This window comes from Camelus bactrianus, chromosome 3 (assembly GCF_048773025.1).
Source record: "Camelus bactrianus isolate YW-2024 breed Bactrian camel chromosome 3, ASM4877302v1, whole genome shotgun sequence".
NCBI lineage: Eukaryota > Metazoa > Chordata > Mammalia > Artiodactyla > Camelidae > Camelus > Camelus bactrianus.
The window spans coordinates 55,477,890-55,499,593 of record NC_133541.1 but is presented as its reverse complement, the minus strand read 5'-3'; the positions used below and the strand labels follow the sequence as shown (position 1 = coordinate 55,499,593).

The 21,704-nt window shown below is 37.9% G+C and overlaps 1 protein-coding gene across 6 annotated transcripts in view; it reads right to left on the bottom strand.

The window, feature by feature from the left end:
- Positions 1-4,969: 4,969 nt before the first annotated feature.
- Positions 4,970-21,704, bottom strand: part of MSH3 (mutS homolog 3) — a 137,733-nt gene continuing 120,998 nt past the window's right edge. For 4 of the 6 annotated variants that reach the window (XM_045512313.2, XM_045512310.2, XM_045512311.2 and 1 more), the window contains exons 21-24: positions 18,076-18,262; positions 14,106-14,253; positions 8,229-8,400; positions 4,970-5,948 (exon numbers count right to left, since the gene is read on the bottom strand). In XM_045512313.2, the coding sequence (XP_045368269.2) occupies positions 5,840-5,948; positions 8,229-8,400; positions 14,106-14,253; positions 18,076-18,262 (616 nt within the window). In that variant the 3' untranslated portion in view covers positions 4,970-5,839. The remainder of the gene's footprint in view (positions 5,949-8,228; positions 8,401-14,105; positions 14,254-18,075; positions 18,263-21,704) is intronic. The other 2 variants (XM_010949242.3, XM_074360301.1) reach the window with 1 other exon arrangement.

The following is a 21,704-nucleotide window of genomic DNA, read 5'->3' as shown; positions in this document are numbered from 1 at the left end:
ATAAGCAACAAGGGTATGTTGTACAGCCCAGGAAATAAAGCCATTATTTTGTAATAACTTTAAATAGAGTATAATCTATAAATAAGTGAACCACTATGTTATATACCTGAAACTAATATAATATTGTACATCAACTATACTTAAATTTTAAAAAAACACTGTGATGACAGTTTAATACACAGTTTCTTCAACTATGAGAAAGAGAGGCATATTCTACGGTAATGTAACTTTTTTGAAAGCAAAGTTAAAAACAGTAAGAAAATTCACACACTAATTTTATATTACATATCACTCACCTTATGCCTGTGGAAGGGTTGGCTAATCACTTCAATACAAGTCTTGCACACTTTGTTCTACACCATTAACGCTTATGCGGTGAGGAGGATGATGATGACACAAAAACATCTCACAAGAGTTCTTGCTGTATGGCTGTTAGATTTTCACACAAAGACACACACACATATAACAGATAAGTTTATTAATGGCACAATGAGTATTTACTATTCATTAAGTGGAGGTGAATTATCATAAAGGTCTTCTTCCTTATCATCTTCACAATGAGTAGGCTGAGGAGGAGGCGGAAGAGAAGTTGGTCTTGCTGTCCCAGGGGTGGCAGAGGTGCAAGAGATGGAGGAGGTGGAAGGGGAGGCAAGAGAGGCAAGCCCCTTGGTCAACAGAAGCTGCTTCTCCTGTTATCCTGACATTTTCAAAGCCAAACCTCTTTCTAAAATTATCAAACCATCCTTTGCTGCCATTAAATTCTCCAGCTTTAGATCCTATACCTTCCTTCTGCTTTCAGTTGGCATAAGATTACTTCACTCTTCTTCAAATCATATTTGAGTCTAAAGGTATGCCTTTTTTATAACAGTATTTCACCCACATAGAAGCTGCATTTTCAATATGAGATAAAAAAGTATTTTGCAAAAAAGTGTAAGGTTTTTGTGCCTGCTGGCATAGCTGCAGCAATGGCTTCAGGAATTTCCTTTTCTCTTTTCTATAATTGTCCTTACCCTAATTCATTTGTCTCAAAATGGCGAGCAACTGCAGCTGGAGACCTTGATCTACGATACCTATCAAGCGATTCAACTTTTTCTCATAATGTCATGACTTTTCTCTGCTTCCTGTGAGTACTTCCAGCATCACTATTAGCACCTTGTATGGGTCCCCTGGTGTTTTTCAATGTTTATGGTATTGCACTAAACAAGATGAAAAACATGTAAGAACCTCAAGAGATCACTTTTTACTGTGACACGCAACTTACTGGAGAAACAAACTGCTCACACAGAGATGATTAGTGTCACATAGTGTTTTAAGTGGATACTCAACATTTGAGCTCCCTGCAAAAGCAACAGGAGGTGGCTACAAAATTATTATAGTAGTATAGTATGCACTACAGTTAATTGTACGCGATTTTGACAACACTGCATCTTTGTTTACATTTCTCTCATCTGCAAATGGTGCCATGTATGGTCTGTGTGTATAAGAATGGATACATTTTAACTTTTTATAATAGATTTATGTATATTTTATGGCAATTAATGATAAAATAGACTAGTATCTACATATATTTTATGCATGGATGACTTCCCTACTTTTCTTACTTTTTCAATATTTCTAGGCTATGTGGTTTGCCTGTAAATTTTTTCAAACTGTCGCAGATCTCCAAAAAGTTTTCCGATGTGTTTGTTGGAAAAAGTAAGTTCCCTAGGTTCCATGCCAGATCTACTGAATCAGGCAGCAACTTGGGGAAGGGTTATGATCCAAGGACTATGATTTTAAGCAAATTTCTTTGAAGACAAGACCCCTAACCATGCAGGGAGAGGTGAGAAAGAGAAAGGGGAGAGAAAATGGGAAAGAGATGAGGACAGATGTTAACATTGACTGATATTCTTGTGTACCAACCTCAGAGACTAAGATCAGCACAGCTACAGTGGGACCTAGAAATCTGCATTTAAAAACCTCCTTAGGTGATTCTGATAGAAGGAAGGACATCATTACATCCAATGAGGGAGCTTCATGGAAGTAAGGTTTGAAAAAAAAAGGACCTTGGGGCTCAAAAGGAGGTTTAAATGGCACATAATATTTCTGATTTAGAAATAAAAAAGACTATTTGAATATTTTTTAAAAAGGATATAGTCAAAGGCAATGAAAGGAGGATTTGAGCAAAGGACAAGACAACTAGAGAAGAGTTCTTCCTTCTGAGATCTATAATTACTTCTGCAAGAAGACAGCCTTCACGTGTCTCAAGAAGTCATAGAGGTGCACATTCTTCACCATGATTTCATGGCAACAAGGCAGATGACAATCTTTGGGGATTTAGTCTCAAAAACAGACTAGGTAGTAAAGCTCTAACATGACAACTAGCAGAGGTTTAGTTCCTAAATGCCACGATGTAAAGCTTTTATTATGAACAAACAAACAACTGGAAGGTCTTCTGGATAAAAATCAGTTCATACAATGGGTAAAAAAAAATGGATTCTTAAAGATGATGTTCAAAATCTATCAAGTCAGTGAAAGAGGCTTTTAATAAATATGCCAGGAAAACAGGTGTAGACCAGGATGTCCCAGATCCATCTCAGGCAAACCAGAATGGATATCCCCCTAACGTTAATACCTCTCTGGACATTAATAAACCTAACAATAATCATCTATACTAACTACAGTGTTCCAAAGAGGAAATGGTCATCATTATAAAGTTAGAAACCACAGATGGTATTAATCCAAGTTCCTTTTTCTCTTTAACCATGTCTTTAGTGTGAAATATCAAATGGCTCTTTTATAATTACTTGGCACAGCAGTAATTAATTTTGATCTTGGAACTTAGTAAAGGTCAGCCTTAATTTGTAGACCACATTGGATTCAATCTAGTCTTTACTCTGGAATTCACACAGTGAGCATTGTTTCGCCAGCTCCATTACCACCACAACAGGCTCAAATTTGGACAAATTGTTGGAAGAAATTTTTATTTTATTTTTTTTTAAGAAAAAGTATACTTCCATATGGATCTTGAATCTCTGGTGAAACAGTATCTTGATTATGAAAAGAAGAGTCATTTTGTTGGGTTTCTAATCTGAAAGGGTTTGGTTTTTCTTTTCTATTTCAACAAGTATTTATTGGGGGTCTACAGTTTGCCATGTTTGTCTTAAATGACAGATAAAACAGAGCAGAAAGACAGACCAAAAGATTGTCATTTCAGTGAAAAATATTGTTTAGTCATTGTAATCAATGAGATTATTGGTTCACAAACCTGACTGCACTTTAGAATTACTGGGGGGAGCTTTAAAAAAATTGTGCCTTGCCATATCAGAATTATTCATAATACTCAAAAAATGGAACCAGTCCAAATCTGCATCAGCTGATGAATGAATAAACAAAATGTGGTAAATACATAAATGGAAAAGTTTTCAGCAATAAAAAAGAATGAAGTACTACATGCTACTACATGCTACAACATGGATGAACCTTGAAAACAGTAAACGAAATGAAAGAAGCTGGTCACAAAAGACCCCAATGTAAACTGGCGCAGCCGATACGGAAAACAGTATGAATGTGTGTCAGAAAACTAAACACAGGACTGCCACACGAGCCAGCAGCCCTGCTTCTGGGTACACAGCCAAAGGAAATGAAATCCGGATCTGAAAGACATATCTGATTAGAATTGCTGCCCTCCTTAAGTTTGGAAACTGGAGTATGTGCCCCATCAATGGCATCTTTCCTGCTAGTCTCCATGGTACGTGTGTCATCCTCATTCAACTGCCACAGTGGACTCTGCCACAACTTTCCCTTCCGCACCTCAGTATCCCAGGGGAACGAAACTCACTGAGACATGCAGTTGGTCCGTGCCGGTCTTCTCCCGAACTTGGAGCAGCCCTGACCTCCTGCAAACTGGCTGACTGGCTGACATCTTGCTTTATGTTAGAGAATCTATCGTGTAATGTTCCACATTGTCACTTGCCAGACACTGTGTACTGCCACTGCCGAGGCACACTGCTCTTGGGATCCCCTCCTGCTTTAATGTTGACACTGGCCTAGGCAAGCCAGGGATAGCCCAGAATGTCCACTCGGACATTAGCACTGATGGCTGGTCCCTGCAGCTCCCTCAGGCATGGGCTTGACACTCCTGGGTTCATCTCCTTTTCTTGCTGGACTGCCAGTAAGGTGACAGTACTACCTCTGAAATCCTGTTAATATAAAACATTTATGGTCTTATAGAGTATTGAAACATTGTTTAAAAAGTATCATTCTTCTAAAAATTTAAAGAGTAGTCTATAGCCATACCACCCTGAATGCACCCAATCTAGTTTTAAAATTTAAAGAGTAAATTCCAACTAACCCTATTTGGAGACACTATTGCGAATTTCACTATATGTTAATATTTCTGGAGGGATAGTGGAATCAACCAACATATACTCTAACTCCACAAAGGTGGGGAAATAGAAGGTTAAAGTGTGAGTGACTCAAAGGTATAGCAACCAACCACCCTTCAACCAGTGGACACTAAATTAACTGTGTCCAGGGGTCACTGTTAGGGCCACCGTAGGAAGTAATCTTAAAGAAGGAATCAGGAAAATGCCCATCTAGTGTGTAGAGGACATTTCACTGAGCAGGAATAATAAATGGGTGGGAAATAGGATGGAGAGCCTTTGTGCAAGATCATATACTTAGAAACAAAAATATAAGGATATGAGAAGCCAGGCTGTAAGTACTAGAAAAAAGCTCAGGGATGTAGCTGAGCACGTGTCACCCTAAACATGCAGGGAGGGGGCGCTGTTAAGAATCAACAAAGCTTAAGGTTCCACACTGGGAAGATCATACACTTGCTGTATCGGTTAGTAGAAAGGTCCAAAATGAATCAGCTCAGTTCTGTGTACTTGGGAAGAGCAGTGACCTTGGTTCTATAATTAAATCAAAAGTAACAAATGCCAGATAGTTGAAAATCAACAAAATTCAACAGGAAAAAACCCATAAATTATAGCAACTATTCATTAAATGTTTATTACTGGAATGAATGACAATTTCATCCAATAATCTTTAAATTGCTTAACCTGTGACATTTAATTTTTCAAATTTCATATGACCTTACTCTTTCAGTGCTCTAGCTTCTAACAGCTTTCTATTTCTCTTCAAGAATTCTTATGCTGACTATAACTCAACACACACAAAAAAAAACATTCTTATGCTCATAGTGAATAAACGGGTGGCATTATAAAATTATTTTTGCTCCAGTGTAAAGGTATATTCCTGCCAGACACTTCACCCAGTTGCAAATGATCTGAACCAAAACAAATAAAATTATAAGTTAAATTTTTATGTCATTCTAAGATAAGCAAGATTATACTGTATAGCACAGGGAAATATATACAAAATCTTGTGGTAGCTCACAGCGAAAAAATGTGACAACAAACATATGTATGTTTATGTGTAACTGAACAATTGTGCTCTACACTGGAATTTGACACAACATTGTTAAATAACTATAACTCAATAAAATAATGTTAAGAAACAATATGTTATGTCATTCTTAAATTTTATGAACTGTATATTTTACCACTTTAGGTTTTACTTAGAAGGTTTTGATTTTATGTGAGTCTTACTGTCCCTGAAATTCTCTAATGACACGATAGAGATCTTAATATTCAAGTGTTTATACTCTTAAAAGTCAGGATGGCAGGAACTTGAAACAGACTTTCTACACAAAAAGCCTCTCTGTTTCTAATAGGAATATACCATGGTCATGTTTTCTGCTCACGTCACACAAAGATGGGCTATAACTGGAGAGTTATTTTGTACAGTTGGTAGTTCAATTTTCTCTTTTTCGTTAAAGAATGTAATCTTAGTTTTAATCAGGAAGAGAAGTAACTTCTCCCATTTCCAACTCCTCTGTCCACTTTTGCAAGTCCTTTGCATCATTTATTGTCCATAACTTCTCAAAACACTTTAGCCGTTTCCTGGAAAGAAGATAAAATACTATTTACTTTATAAGTCAAATTGTTAGGGAACAATACATCTCATCGAAAGCTATGAACAGTCTGTGACATCAGACTAGCAGGCAGGACCCTGTGGCTGGGAAGCTCTGTCAGCATCAGACTTCAGGTGAAAGGAGTTTTCAGTGCTGCTGCCGTAATCAAGGGATGAAGCTGTGGATCAGCACTCCTGCCTCCGGGGAGGGGAGAGCCCAGCTTCCTCCCCTTCTAACTCAGCCAGAAGGGGTGTGTGCTCACAGGAAGAAAAGTACAACTCATTTAATAACATAAAGCTAGCTACTGAAAGAGTAAAATGACAATATAACATAGACCTACTTTTTTTCTGGAGAAAAGCAACCCAGTTAAATGTTTAGGGTCTAGAGAGGGAGTATCTGAGTTTCAGTCACTGCTCCACCAATAACTAGCTGATGACCCTGCCTTCCTCGTCAGCTTCCTGCCCTCACTTGGCCTCATCTTCCCTAACTATAACATGGGGATGACAAGGGTACCTATCTCACGATGCTGTCACAAGGATTAAGTGGGTTAATGCATGGAAAGCAGAAAGAACCGTAACTGGCACAGTGTCGGCTGCTGTGAAAGACTGACTGCCCAGACTTGGTTGCACAGTAAGCATTCAATAAGTATCAGCTATTAACAAATCCATATGAATGCACCAGATTCACTTTGGTTTCTCACATCTGGCCAATGGAATAGGTGTGATAAACACTTTTAGTGTGTTTTTTGATAAATCATCAGATTCCATTTCAAGGCAACCTCTTCCTACAACTGTCTTGTCAAGGTAACTTTCTAGACTTCAAAATACCATATACTAGTTGGAAGAGTTAAAAAATTTATAAATAATCTGTGAATTTTATTGTTCTGGCTTTCTAGGCTAGATAACAGCGACATGTATGAACTCTCATATTTTATTGCCATCTTGCATATGCATCTTTTGTAGTAAAGTTTTTTTTTTCTAGTTTCTTTAGGGAAAAAGAAAAATGAGACAACAAAAGAGGACTTAAATCTGTCTTCTGACTTTGCAAATAACTAAGGGCTAAGCTTATTTTTAAACTCTGATCCCTTTTCTCTCCAGAAATGTTTTATATTCTACTTTGTAACAAATAACTAGAAATAGGCTCTCACTGATTGCATCACTTGCTTCTAATTTGGCATCATGGAAAGGATCCAGATGAGGACGTCAACAGAGGAAGCTACATGACTTCCGTAGTATTCTAGCACCCTGGACCCGGTCCACCACCATTTACCACTGCAAGGTGTGGAGCGCAAGGCAGGAGAACAGCAGCAAGGAAGCTGGCTGCACAACTGTACCTCAGCATCCAAGCTGGCAACTGTTTCTTTAACTAATATTAGGTGTCAATTTCACAATATTTAAATTGGTAATGATTTCCAGAGCTAAAAAAATATTCTTATAGTATGGTGGCCAGCCAAGATGTTCTATGTGACTAACAGTCTGTTCACCTGTGGTCACACGGTTATGGACCAGGTCAGTAGTGTCCAGCCCCAGGCAGATCAGACTCTCTGGGCAGAGGAGGGGTGGGCAGGAGGTGGTTGAGGAGCTTATGTTGTTTGATAAATTAATCTTATATTTGGGAAACAAAAAGCTATAATTTATTATTTATTAATGATATTTTCCTAGGAATAACTTTTCTAAAGTATGTCTCAGGTGTATATGAAGATTAGTTTATATACTGACTACATACTGACCAGATATCCAGGGTAAAAGGTGGAATGCATTCACATAAGCATTCTAGATGACACAGAAGTCAGTTTAGAATGAAAAATGTGTCACAAACAAATCCACAAAGTGACATGTGGATACTGCCTCAATCACCTAGCTACATGATACTATTATTTTCATTCATGTCCTGACAGAATTCTTAATTTCTGAATGCAACCACTATATATATGAATAAAAGAAGTACTGTAAGTGTTTTATATATTGAGGTTTCTTCTAGTAATTTTCTGCATAAATGAATATTTTAAGCAACTAAATGTGTTGGCACACATAAGGAATCAAGTTTTTAGAAAAATGATTGGAAAAACCAATCTTGCAACTTAATAGATAAAGATATGACTAGAGAGCTCTGGGAAGAGCTGTTTTCATTTTATTGTAATTAAATGTTTCAGAATATTTGAAGAGGTACTTGAAGGAAGATCTGATGTTCATTTATAGGACAATCTTCTCCCCTGGACAACTTGGAACATTTCATTACAAATCAAAAAATGCAGCACAATCACCCTGACCTTTTCATATTTACTAATGTTTCCAGCTCTTTTGACTTGATAGCTGCTTTCTTCAAAATTTCTCCAGGAATATCTGCAAGTTTAGCCACATTTAGTCCATAACTCCTGGCTGCAACTCCTCTGGTTATTTGATAAAGAAAAGTGACAAAATCAACAACTGGGTCTTCTTCACCTAAAAAATAAAGTTAAAAGAGAGAGAAAGAGAGATAAAGAAAACCATGCTTGAAAGTTGGAAAGAAATCAGAGGATTAAAGACAACATATAAATTCTTTTAACTTTACTCAATTAAAATTCATAACCTAAAAAAGAAATCCACTGTCCCTAATCACTTGTTAGCTCCTTTTATCAATATTACATGTTTAGAAAAAGGGCAAATGCTGTTTTGAAAATGCGTCTGCATTTAAGATTTATCTTTTAGCTCAGTTAAACTGGTCCTTAACAATTATTCATTGTAAGCTAAGAAGTATTTAGTTTTATGCTGCTTGCTGAAAAATTTGAACAAAATTTCTATATCAAAAAGAGAGTGATTCTGATACAAGGCATAATATAATTTCTCCTTTAAAAACAGATTTTTAAAAAGTGGTATCCCAGAGGAAAAATGTGTTCACCAAACAGTCTCTTGTATATAATGTAAAGTAACATATATAAAAGATGTTTCTAAGACTGCTAGAAATAAAATAACAAAAGCAGGTAAGGAAATATTACATGTTGCACAGTTTAAATTACAAGACAGAGAAACTCTGGCTTATTAAATACCCTAGTTAACTAACAGTTATACATATTGAAGGGGATGCTGTTCGGTACTACCCAAATCCCACTTGGGACTGAAGGGTTTATTGACCCAACTGTCAGGAAATTTGTTAGCCTGCAACCCTCAGCTGTTGCTCTTGTTGGGAACTGCCTCAGCTGAAGAGCTCTGCTTCATGCAAGGTCACCCTGGGCAGCCTGCATGTGTGACTGGTTGCTCAGGGGGTTGATAGGCAGACTCTAAGAGGCCACCAAAAATCCCTGCCTCCTGGTATTCATGCTCTTACGTCACTGCCTCTCCTGGAGTGTGGGCAGGACCAGGGGACTTGATTCCAAAGAACAGAATATGACAAAAATTATGGTATGTCATTTTTGCGACTAGACTAGATTACAAAAGACTGGCCTGTCTTGAGCACTCACTTTCTCGCTTGTTTTGTCTAAGGGAAGCCAGTTGCCATGCTGTGGGCTGCTATATGGAGAGGTCCTCATGGAAAGAAATTGATGTCTCTGGCCAATAAGTCAGTGAGGGCCTGGAGGCCTGCCCACAGCCACGTGAGTAAAGTTGGAAGTGGATATTCTGAGGGATGCCACTGACCATGTGAGGGGGCTGGGCCATGGGCTGCCCCAGTCAAGCCTTCAAATGACTGCTGCCCCAGCCGATACCTTGATGGAGCCTTGTGAGAGACTGTGAGGTAGAGGTGTTCGGCTTAGCTGCCCCTGGATTCCTGACCCACAGAAATTATGAGATATTAAATATTTGTAGTGCTAAGCTGCTATGTTTTGGGGGTAATTTGTTATGCAACAATAGATAACTCATGAAAAGTATAAAAGCCTGGCTCTCTCACCTCAAGGTGAGCCAACTCCAGCCCAGTCTCAGAGCTCAGTAGGGATGGCTGAAGCCTCAAAACTGTAACACAGCTGAGTCCCGCCTAGTCCTGTGCTTGGGTGTTGATCAGGAGAGCACTCCCCAGTGAAACTCATGCGAATCTCAGAATCTGCTTCCTGGGGAAGCCAGCCTATCACATACTACATAAACATGAAGTTACAATGTTAAAAGAACTGGGATATAATAGGCACAATAATACAAAGACAATGCTATGGAGGGGTTCAGAACCAGCCTCCCCAAAACGTGCCGCTATGGCACGCAGGTTATCTTGAGCTGAAGACAATGGAGGTCCAAAAGGCTCAGGAAGGGCTTTTTACCCACCTCCTCAGTGGCCTAAGAGAATTTAGATGGGGGTGGGGGGACCCTGGCTCAGAGACAGAGCTATTACCAGAGGTAACTTTTATCTTCTATCTGTATGGCCGGACAAATATCTAATTACCAAATATTTGTTTTTCTTATTGCCCTGTGAATTACCCTCTTCCTTACCACCTTTTATTTTTATTTTTATTGAAGCAGAGTCAGTTACAATGTGTCTATTTCTGGTCTACAGCACAATGTCCCAGTCATGCATATACATACTTATATTCCTTTTCATATACCCTCTTCCCCTTTGAAGCCCCATCTCCTCTCCCATTTCCTAGGTCAGGAAGATACAGAAGCCTCAACTGCCCAACCTGCCTTCATATTCTTATGGGGCCCCGGTAGGTACATAATTACATTTATTTTTCTCCTGTTAATCTGTCTTCTGTTAATTTGATTATTAGATCAGCCAAAGAACCAAGAAGGGCAGAGGAAAAATTCTTCCTCCTCAACAGCTGCATACAGTTTAATTGTTGATAAATCTAAAGCACCTCAGGATCATGCAGCTTTTAATTACGAAATTCAATATAACTGCACTGTGTTGCAAAAATGTCCCAGATGAACCAGATTCACAATCATTTCTGAGACCCTAGTATACTTAGCATAGTTCTACCGAAACTTTTCTCATACATTATTTCATTTGATAAATGTGTATGCTTTATTCTTTTATCAGCTAAAAACAAAAAAGCCAAAAGACTGAACACAACAAAGAAAAAGGATAATGGAATTTTCTTTAACCTCCTCTAAGAATTCAGCCCCAGACAAGTAATATGTTTCTAAGGGTCGGTGCTGGAGGTAGGAGGTGAAAAGAAAGCTAACAGTCTCAGGAATACACAGACTAAAACTCACATTACAAAGCACTAAGAGTAACTTTTGCCTCTAAATAAAACTTAAGGAACACAAAGAACAGGTGAGGAAGTGGGTGGGAAAAGACTAGGAAAGAAGCATGTAGAAACCACTGCCTGCTAACCTGGATAATCTTCTGCTACCCCTCAGTGCTCACAAGACCAAAAGCGAAGTGTGCAGCAGCAGGGTATCAAAAAAGCAAACTTGTCATCTTTAAGGCAAATATAGCCTTTATCATTTCAACTGGGTTAGTCCTAACTGATGTCCCCACCTCCAGTCTCTCCTCTACAATCTAACTTTCACACTGATCTTTCCTTTAAAAAAAAAAAAGAAAAAAAAGATTAATTCATCTGTCTGTCCATCTGTTCACTATCCATCCATTCATCTTTTTCTGAAAGTGTACTAAATGCCATAAAATCCCCTCATTTAAACACTGCTTTGCTGATGGGTTTTTCTTTTTTTGCTTTATATACATATAATATATAACTAGCAAAAAGGGTTTCTTACATATAATACAGCTATAAAATATAGCTAAATTATATATAATATTATATTGCTCTGAGTGACTCATCAACACACCTCAGTACAAACAACTGCTGAATTTGTCATCACGTGCTAGTCTCCACTTTTGTACTAATTATGGTAGTGCTTACGCCGCCAAGATAAATAAATTTCCATAATCACCTGAGGGAGCTGTTTTTAGAGTTATAGTCTACCTTGAGACCATCTTTCACCCCCGTTCCATGGGAGAGAGGGAGGGAGAGGCAGGGAGGGGAAGGGAGAGAGAGTATGTGTATATAAAGGAAACGTGGAGGCAGGGAGAGCCAAGTCACAGAGGAGATGGTTAAAAAAAAAAAAAAAAAAAGACTCACTTCTCTACAGTCTCACAATAAAAGTTCCTGATGAGGACTTTACTTACAAGCCATGACCATTTCTTAAATGGGTATTATTGAGAAGCTTATCTGACACTGCTTAGAATCAGTGAAAGCAATAATTCATGTTTCTGCCTGTTACAGGGAAACTTAGCAAAAGTTGACCCCTCACTCCACGCCTTAACGGAGGCACTGGGGACTGAACCCGGGACCTTGTGCATGCTAAGCACGCGCTCTACCGCTGAGCTATGACTACCACCCCAGGCAAAAGTGTTTTAAAGCAGAACTTCTCTAGGCATTTATTAGAGATGTGTGCTGATCAAATAGTTTCTGAAGTCACTTTCAGGATAGATTAAAAAAGAAATTAGAGGTGGCTGAGTCCAGTGTGAATGTGAGTCCAAGTGTTCTGACTGCCAGAATTACAAGCACAGAAAAGGGGTTAAGAGACTTCCTAGGAAGGCAGCAAAGGCAGATCTCTGGACAACAACCAGTTCAGATGAGCAGGAGGACATAGGGCTCTAGTAGAAATGTCCTCAGTGGGGAAAACTGGAACCAACAGGTTCAATCATGTGGAAAAATGTCTAGAGAGGTGTTTTACAAAGCTATTGGGGGACACAGGAAGATTCAGCAATAGACTCAAATAAACAACGAAAGGAAAAAAAAAAACAAGGTGATTATTACCTTCAAGAAAAGAGAAATACTTGTCTCCATACTTGGTTCATGAATAAGCAATACCTACTTGCAGTAACAGTGAAAACAAACAGTGACGATGAATGAAACAGAAAAAATGTGAAACGACTATACCAGGAGGAAGTGGAAGGGGGTGCTGGAGACCCTCATTTAACAGGAGAAGTCAGTAGTGTGTCTTGAGGACCAAGAGAAAGGAAAATAAGCACAGGAATTTAGAACTGTGGAAGAAACAGGTGAGAGTCAAGAGCGGCTGCCTGGGGACAGGGATGGGGAGGGGCCGTGGGGTGAAGCGGTGGAAGCAGGGGACCACTGCCTGTTAGCATGAGTCTCTAGCATCATTTAGTTTTTTTTAATTATGTTCATGAATAAAAACTTAAATCAATAAAATAAAATGCCAAAACACTTAAGAAGTAAGGGTCTGCATTAGTAGGCAGCTCACATCAAACGCTTACCACTGACCCTTCCCTGTTGGTGAACTCTTGTTTATCCCACTGGGTTTCAGCTTATAAGCTTCCCCTGTCACTTTGGATGCAGATTAATAGATATGAAATTGCTTCCATGAGAGAATTTATGATGTGTTTTTCATGACTAGCAGGGTGGTGAAAGGCAACGATTGCCTAATATTACATTTATCTTAGGTCCAATGCTTTGTTTTATTTTGGGCCAGTCACCTGATTTCTTTTTCAGGTCCATCCTTACTTATTTCTTTTCCAAAATAAAATGTGGACTCTGGAGTATCTTGGATAATGGGTTTTCCATTGTAACACACCAACTGTGTAAAACCGTCACTGGCCCACAGGTTGGCAGCTTAAAAAAATTACTACTGAACAGGAAAAAAAAAGTTTAAAATCTACTGTATTACTTACAGCACTTGAATTTATTTCTATTAGCTAATGGTGTTCTTTTTCATGAACTGTTTCATTTCTGTGACACAAGCAGTAAGCAGAATGCTAGGAAAAACAGCCCACGGCAGTTTTAACAGAGTAGAGGAGGACCTGCAAGCAGAGGACGTGGATTCTAGGCTCAGTTCAGCCCCTACCCAGGTGGCCGACATGGGCAAACCACTTTACCTGAGATTGAGTTTCCTTATCAAATTAAGATAAAACATGCATCCAATATAGAATATGGCTCCTGGTAACTAATTAATGTTAAATGATATTTTGGGAAATATATTGAGCATTTTAAAAGATGACTAATACACCTGACTCTTAGGGCATCTTTCCTGAAATGAATCTAAGAGTAAAACCTAAATATCCCCCCTTACCCAACCTTCTTCTTGTAGAAAAATAAGATAAGGAAGGCCAGAGAAGGACTCAGAGAAGGTAAGGATAAATGCAAATCCTACTTGACTCTAAGCTTAGAGAAAATGAATTTGGGCAAATGTCAATCAACATTCACAGTTTTCATTATTAATTATGCTCCTATGAACTTCGAGTTATCAATCATGAAAACCAAAAGAATTCTAATTGTACTTACTGCAAGAACATCTCATACCTGGATCCTGTTTGCTTTCATCCTCAATGACCAAGAATCCCATGTGATAATTCCCCACATGTTGTGAGTAACTTTTTTCTAACTCACAAACTGGTGGATAATGCGTAACAAACAGGGTAAAGGATTTCACCTAAAGCAGTAAGACAAAATGAATGTTATTTTATTTTTAAATTTTAATTTAAACTTTTCTCCAGCTTTATTTTGAAAAACTTCAAACATTCATAAAAGTTGAAAGAAAAGTACAATGAACACTTATATATTCTTTATCTAGACAACCATTTAATATTTTGCCATAAATTTTCCCTTTCTTCCTCCCTCACCTCTACACACACACACACTTTTTTTCCTGCACCATTTGAGAATTAACTGCAGCCATCGTGACACTGCATCCCTAAATACTTAAGATTCTATCTTCTGAGAACAAAAACATTCTCCTACATAACCAGAATAAAATGATACACTCAAGAAATTTAACATTGATATATTACTATTTACTAATATACAGCCCATGAATTTCCCCAACTGTCCCAATAATGTTCTTTATAAGTTTCTTTATATTTAAATAAAAAATAAAGGCTCATGTGGTGCACTCAGTCATGTCTCCTTAGCCCCCATTACTATAGAAAAGTTCCCCACCCTTTTCTTTTTTGTCTTTTATGACTTTAACATTTTTGAACTATTCAGGAGAGCTGTTTTGCACAATGTGCCTCAATTTGGAGTCGGCTAATTGTTTCCTCCTGATGGAATTTAGATCACACCTTATTGCCAGGAATATTACATATATATGTACATGACATATCCTTTCCAGTACATCACAACAGGAGGCACATGATGTCAATCTGACCCATTACGGGGGATGCTAAATCTGTTTATGTGGTTTAGTGGGTGCCTAGAAGATTTCTTCGTTGTACTTTTTTCTCTTTTGTAATTATTAAATAACCTGTGGGGTATTAATTTGAGACTGTGAATATCCTTTTCTCCAACAATCTTTCACCCAAAGCTTTCACCATTTGTTGATCATCATTGCCTGAATCAGTTATTATTGTGCTAGTTAATAAATGTTTATTTAAAAAAATGGTATATTGTCATAGTTAATGTTGATTTAAAAAAACACCAAAATGCCAGCCAATAAACAGCATTCTCTATTCATTAGCTTACATTTTGTAAAGTACAGCTTTCCCTTCATCCCACCTTACCCCCCATCATTTTAAAATTTATTTTTGTTTTATTAGTATCAATATAGACTTGTGGATTATTTAATAAGCACTGCTTTAGAGCACACATTATATGTGTTCTAGAAATCCCTATTTTAAGGGAAGTTAACACCAACTCATGGTCTAGAAAGTAACAGAAGAGGGTAATTAAATTGAAGAACTCCAGTGCTGATCCATCTGCCATTTACTTTATTTAAAGTCATAATGTATACCTTCTCTCTAATTACAATTAAAAATAAACTTATTAAGGCAGGATTTCTTTTGACAAGTTGCTCTTAAAATCTGCCCTGAAGCATCTTAGGACTGGCTGTCTCCATGGTGCCCCTTCCCTGAGCTGACGGGCAATTCTAGCTGGAAGACATGAGGGTCTGGGTTACACCACCGCTCTCCTCAAGGCCATGTTCAGCTCGCCGCAGCAACACAAAACCTCCCCAACTCCTCTTCTCTTTTCTCTCTCTCCATTTCAGCAATCAAAAGACACCATGAAAAAAAATGATTTTTATCTATAAGAATGTTAATGACTCTTGCTCCTGATAAATCTTCAGTGATTTACCTCCAAGGTAAGTTTTATCTAAAACTAATACTTTCTTCATTAACACTTAAAGTAACCCAAAACTGCTATATAGGCAATGAAAACAGAAGTGACAAACTCAGTTCTGTCAAAATTGGTTCCTGAAGGTTCTTAGAGAATCTTGGAAATACTGACAAACTGCTTTTGGTAGCCAGCCTCCAACATGGCCCCAGAGATCTTTACTTCCCAATGTTTATGCTCTTGAGGAGCCCCTTCCCACAATGAATCGGGGTTGGGGGGGCGGCTGTGTGGTCAACAGAACATGATGGCAGTGACAGCGTGTGGCTTCTGAAGCTTGCTCATAAAATGCACTGCTGCCTCTACCTTGGCCTCTTGGAACACTCCCTCAGGGAGAAGCCAGATGACACTCTGTAAAGATACTCAAACAGCCCTGTGGGGAGGACAGCAGGGAAAGGAACCAAGGGCCCTGGCCAACCACCAACACCAACTTGCCAACCATGTGAGTGAGCCACACTGGAAGAGATTCTTCCTGCCCGGTCAAGCCTTCAGATGACTCCAGCCCTGGCTGGCAAGTTGACTACCACCTCAGGAGAGGCCCTAAGCCAAAACCACGCAGCTAAGCTGCTCCTGAATTCCTCACCTCCAGACGCTGCGAGACATAGTAACTGATTATTGCTGTTTTAAGCCACTTACTTTTGGAGTAATTTGCTATGCAGTCATAGTAACTGATAAACTGCTACAGAGTAGAAATGATGAAATCACAGTTGACAAATTCAGCTCTGTCATATTTTGTTCCTAAAGGCTCTTAAATGAATGTTTTTATTTTTTATTTTTTATTAAATGAAAAATTCTTCAAATTCTATAGTGCTGTACAAGTTTCACACATGGCTTCATGTATGAAATGATTTCATTTAATCCATAATAACCCTTTTTCCCCACCTACCCCTATGATGCCCCTCCCCCATCCCTCTCCCCATTGGAAATCAGTAGTTTGTCCTCTATATCTGTGAGTCAGCTTCTTTTTTGTTTTATTCACTAGTTTATTGTATTTTTTAGATTCCACATATAAGTGATATCATACAGTATTTTATTTTCCTCTGACTTACTTAACAAAATGCCCTCCAAGTCTATCCATGTTGCTGCAAATGGCAAAATTTCATTTTTTTTAACAGCTGAGTAATATTCTTAAATAAATGTTTAAAATATGTTTTGGAGGCAGACACAGGACTTTACTGAACCTGTGAGACACAGTTTCTATAATGAGGAAAGAAGTTCTTGAGCTGTATCTTTCTGCAAATACAGAATTTCTTTTCAAAGAAAAATTAAAAGTATTTCTTTTAAAATAGAAAATATGCCATCATTAACTATGTAATCTAACTAAATATTAAAACTGAGGGCCACAAAAATTTAAAGAAAAGGGGATTTTATTTTTGCATTTTTTTTGCAAAGAAATATGAGAAAAATATGCTTTTATTGGCTATTTAAGGAAGAAAGCCAGAAATGAAAATGGGAGAAAGACATAGAAACAAAGAAAAGTGTAAAAAAGTAGAGAACAAAATAGAAAAAGAAAAAACAGAAGAGACAAGGTTTAGGGGCAGGTGCTAAGAAGGAGGGAGAAAGGGGGAGAGGTCAAAATAAACAGACAGAGAGGATTAATAAAGGGGAGAGTCTGGTAGAGATGACATGGATTGAAAGTTTGACACAAACAAAATTTCACATTGAGATGCTCAGAAATGAACTCTGGAGTACTATTACTGAAACAGAGATACAAATAGATCCGATTAAAGGCTATATGGAGATCTTTTAGGATGTTGCCGGAAAAAAGTATTTCACAGGACAAAAATTGCACCGTCTCCTAATTTGGTTCTTTTTTCAAGAATTGGGTTGCAGGTGGATGGATGCAACTCTTGATTTAGAGTTTGCCAAGGATAATAAGATACAGTTCTAGGTGGAAATATTGCCAGGGAGGCCTTTCTCCTACTGACCAGGTTTATTCTGCTTAAGCATAAGAAAGGGAGACACATCAAAGAGTGACAAACATTATTCAGGGCCAGTCTACCTGAGTTCCACGTAGCACTTGAATGATCAATTGCAGGCAGAGGATCAATTATAACAAAGATAATTTTGAATATTTAGAAACTGAGGTCAGGAAAGCAATTTGTATAGTACATACCATTCATGTACAAAAGGTTGGCAAGAGGCTTACCTCTCTAATAAAATGCTCAAGTGTAGCATAAGCTATGGCGATTCCATCATAGGTGCTCGTCCCTCTTCCCAGTTCATCCAAGATAACCAAAGACTGGGATGTTGCTTTTCTTATTATTTCTGCTGTGTCAGTCAGTTCTTCCATAAATGTACTCCGTCCTTTGCATATGTTATCTGCAGCCCCCATCCTACAAATAAGATGGCAATACCCTGATTTTCCTGTGAACGTCATTAAGAGGAAGCCAGACATTATTTTCTGAACAATAATGACCCCTAGGGGGTCTATGTTCTTTGAGCCAATACTAGCTGAAATTATATTAAACAAAAGAAAACACATGTTGGCTATAAAGAGTGTCTAACATCAAATAGCACCTTGTAGAAACATTCTGGGTAGAATCTGAGGTACAGGACAGGGCTCCTGAAAAGGAGGGAAATCTCTGACTCGGCGTTTTTTTTTGACCAATTATTTCAAAACAGAGTTTTGGTGCTCACAGGGGAAAACAACGCTTCTCTGGGCTGCTGTGTTTAAAATCCATGAGCACAAGGTTATTGTACAACCCTAAGCTTTTTCCAGTGTCTCCTTAAGAAGATTCCACACTGATACTGTGAATTAAGGTACCCTGTTGAAATCACTTATTCAAATGAAAAAAAAAATTTTTTTTAACTAGAACTTGAATTATAGAGGTTCCTATAACACAGGTTCCTAAAATGGGCTCCAGGGAACAGTCCTTAGAGATGTCAAGACATGGGTCCGAAAGACGTAAGGGTTCTTCCCTCTAAGACTCCTTTGGGGCCTTTCACATTCTACTACACATCGTGCGTTTCACAGAGCTGATCTAGTACACAGCACTTCCAACTCATTTAACCATGGACACTTGAAACTTCTCCTGGAGCACCTTCTGAAAATAATGATCTACAGAACACATTCGGTAAAATGTACCAAAAAGAAAAACCCTGAGGTGGGAAGAGAATAATTAGGTACACTCACTCAAGGTCATGCAGTCAACAGCAAAACTTAGAATTCAGGCTTTGAAACACTAGCCAGCTTTGTGAATGCTGGTAACTATTTTCTTAGCAAAATGCCTTCCTCAATTTTGTTTTGCTGCATCAGTTCACATGTGACCAACGGCAGCATAATATACCTTTTATTTCTGGAGAAACTCATGGTAAAATTAAGCTTTAACCATCCTGTGGCTGGAGCCCTGGACCGGGCAAGGGAGACTGAGTGTAATGTTTCCCCTACTCCAGACTGGGAGAGGCTTAGAAGAACTGCTCCAGGAATCAGTGGCACTTAGAAACTGTAATTAACTACATCTTTGATGGAGGTTTTACTCAAAGTGCTGTCAATTTTATCCATTTTAATATTGGTAACTACAAAACTTAATTTCTAAAATATTGCTAGCTTAGGAGCATGCTAGTTACCTTTTCAAAGTTCATTCTGTTTTTTACCTCAATTTTCAATGTTTACTTTACTTATATTTCCCCTACCACAAAGCTAGAAGATTAAACTTTCCTATCTCTGTAACCACTCTGAATTCTTCAGAATCATAATGTTTGATGCCCACTTACTGTTTGATTTTATTACTGATAGGTTGCGAGCTGACAAAAAGAACAAATCTTTGGCTGATAATAAAATAGCTCCAGTAAGGCACATATTTGGAGGTGGGGGGCTTCTTTTATTCTCGAGAATTAGAATAACAAGCAAAAACAAGATAAGATTTTAATGCAACAGTTTAAGTACTATACTTAAGCGCTTTCTAGAAACACTATGTTAACAGAGTGGTCTCATTGGGAACTTCAGGAATTGTAGAATGCTCTTGGGAAAGATATTCAAAGGTGAGATTTCAAATCAGGAGGTAGGGATGAATGATCAATCAATAAAAAACATGGTAGCTAATTGGTTGTTTCAGGGGAAAAAAAAAAAACAGAAAAACCAAAGATGTATCCCTACTCAAATCATATTCCCAAATAAATTTATATGAATTTAAGAGCTGAATGTAAAAACAGAAACCATAAACATACCAAGCAGTCTAAATGAAATTTAACCTCTGGATGGGTGGGTGGGTGGCTTTATATACATGGCACTGAAGCATGTATACAGCAAGATCCATGGTATCAGCGTGCCTCATGGTATCACAGGATTTCTGTCTTTAAGGAGGCCAGGCCAGATTTTAGGGGATGTTGGATGTATTTTTTTTTTTAAACAATGGTCCCAACGCTACTATTAGACCAGTGGTTTACAAGTATCTTTTCAGCTGTTAAATCCATTGTTCACATGAAATTTTACTAACTTAATTCTGCAGATGAGATAAAAGGAATGGTGATTTGGTCAAGAACCCAGCACCATGAGGCCTTTTTCCCATCCAGAGGGGGCTCTGTGGGGCTCTTAACACCCTGCAGAACAGTCTGAAAGCCACTGCATTAGGAGCCAACACATTTTCTTTCAAGACTGTATTTTTTATAGCACCTGATGATAAGGTAGCAATGCTGCCTAGCAGACACTGAAGAAATGCTGGCACCTTAATCAGTCACTGAGGCCACTGGGGAAGTATGCATTTGTAATTGTGGGAACTGTTTATTGATAAAAATATTTTCTGTTAACTTCTCTTAAGAAATTCTTCTTCTTAAGAAATTCATTTTTCCAATAAATTTCAGCAATAGAATGACTTCATATGATCCTGATGGATGCAGAATTTTATCACTAACACATTTTCCTTTTGGTTTTGGTTACTAGGAAACAAGTGAATAACACCTTATAATAACAAACAGCAACCCTTACTTTATCTTACGTTTCTATCCTTATTTCTCCTTGATTTTTGAATACCATATTTCACTCTTATTACCCTGCTCTATTGTGTATCTCCCAGTAAATTGCCTAAAATAAGTTTTTGAAACATGGCAGGATGTAACATAATTAAGAAAAAGTTTGTGATTTTTTTATTAATTCAAAAAACATTTACGAGATATACTACTGGACAATGATTCCGAAATTTTTCAAATGTTAAAATATGTTAGAGACCTAAGGAATTTCAGAACCTATGTCATAATCATCATTCCATCTATGTTTATATTCAAATGTAGTGAAAAATGGAAAATTCATTCCTTAGGTTTCATCTCAGAGTTAGGTTGCTCTGAGTAGACAGGTTACAGATACGTGATTAAGAAAAAAAATCACTCTGATATTTTTAGGAGTGGCGGCCGACTAATCTGTCTAATCCCCTACTTCCTCCTAGTCTATAACCCTTATATAGGTCAACAAAGCTTAATAAAACATTAATGGAGAAAAGAAATTATTACTTTTTGAATCAGCTTCTAAAATTGAGAATACTTTCATGCAGACTTGAACAAGGGTTTATTTTTATGAGATCCTGATATTTTGAGGTAACATTCTAGATATTTTTAAATTTTAGCAAAAGGGGTGGGCCTCTGTCCCTTCAAAACACAATCTCAGCTTCATGAAGGAAAATGCTAGCATGAGGGAGAAATACTGCAATTAACGGGGGGGGGGGGAGAAAAGATTCTTTAATATTGAGTAAGTAATTAGAGCTTAAATATCAAAATTGTTAAAGAGGCAATAATTATTTGTACCGCAGAAGGATTTTTTTGACATACTTTAAGTGCATTTAAAAC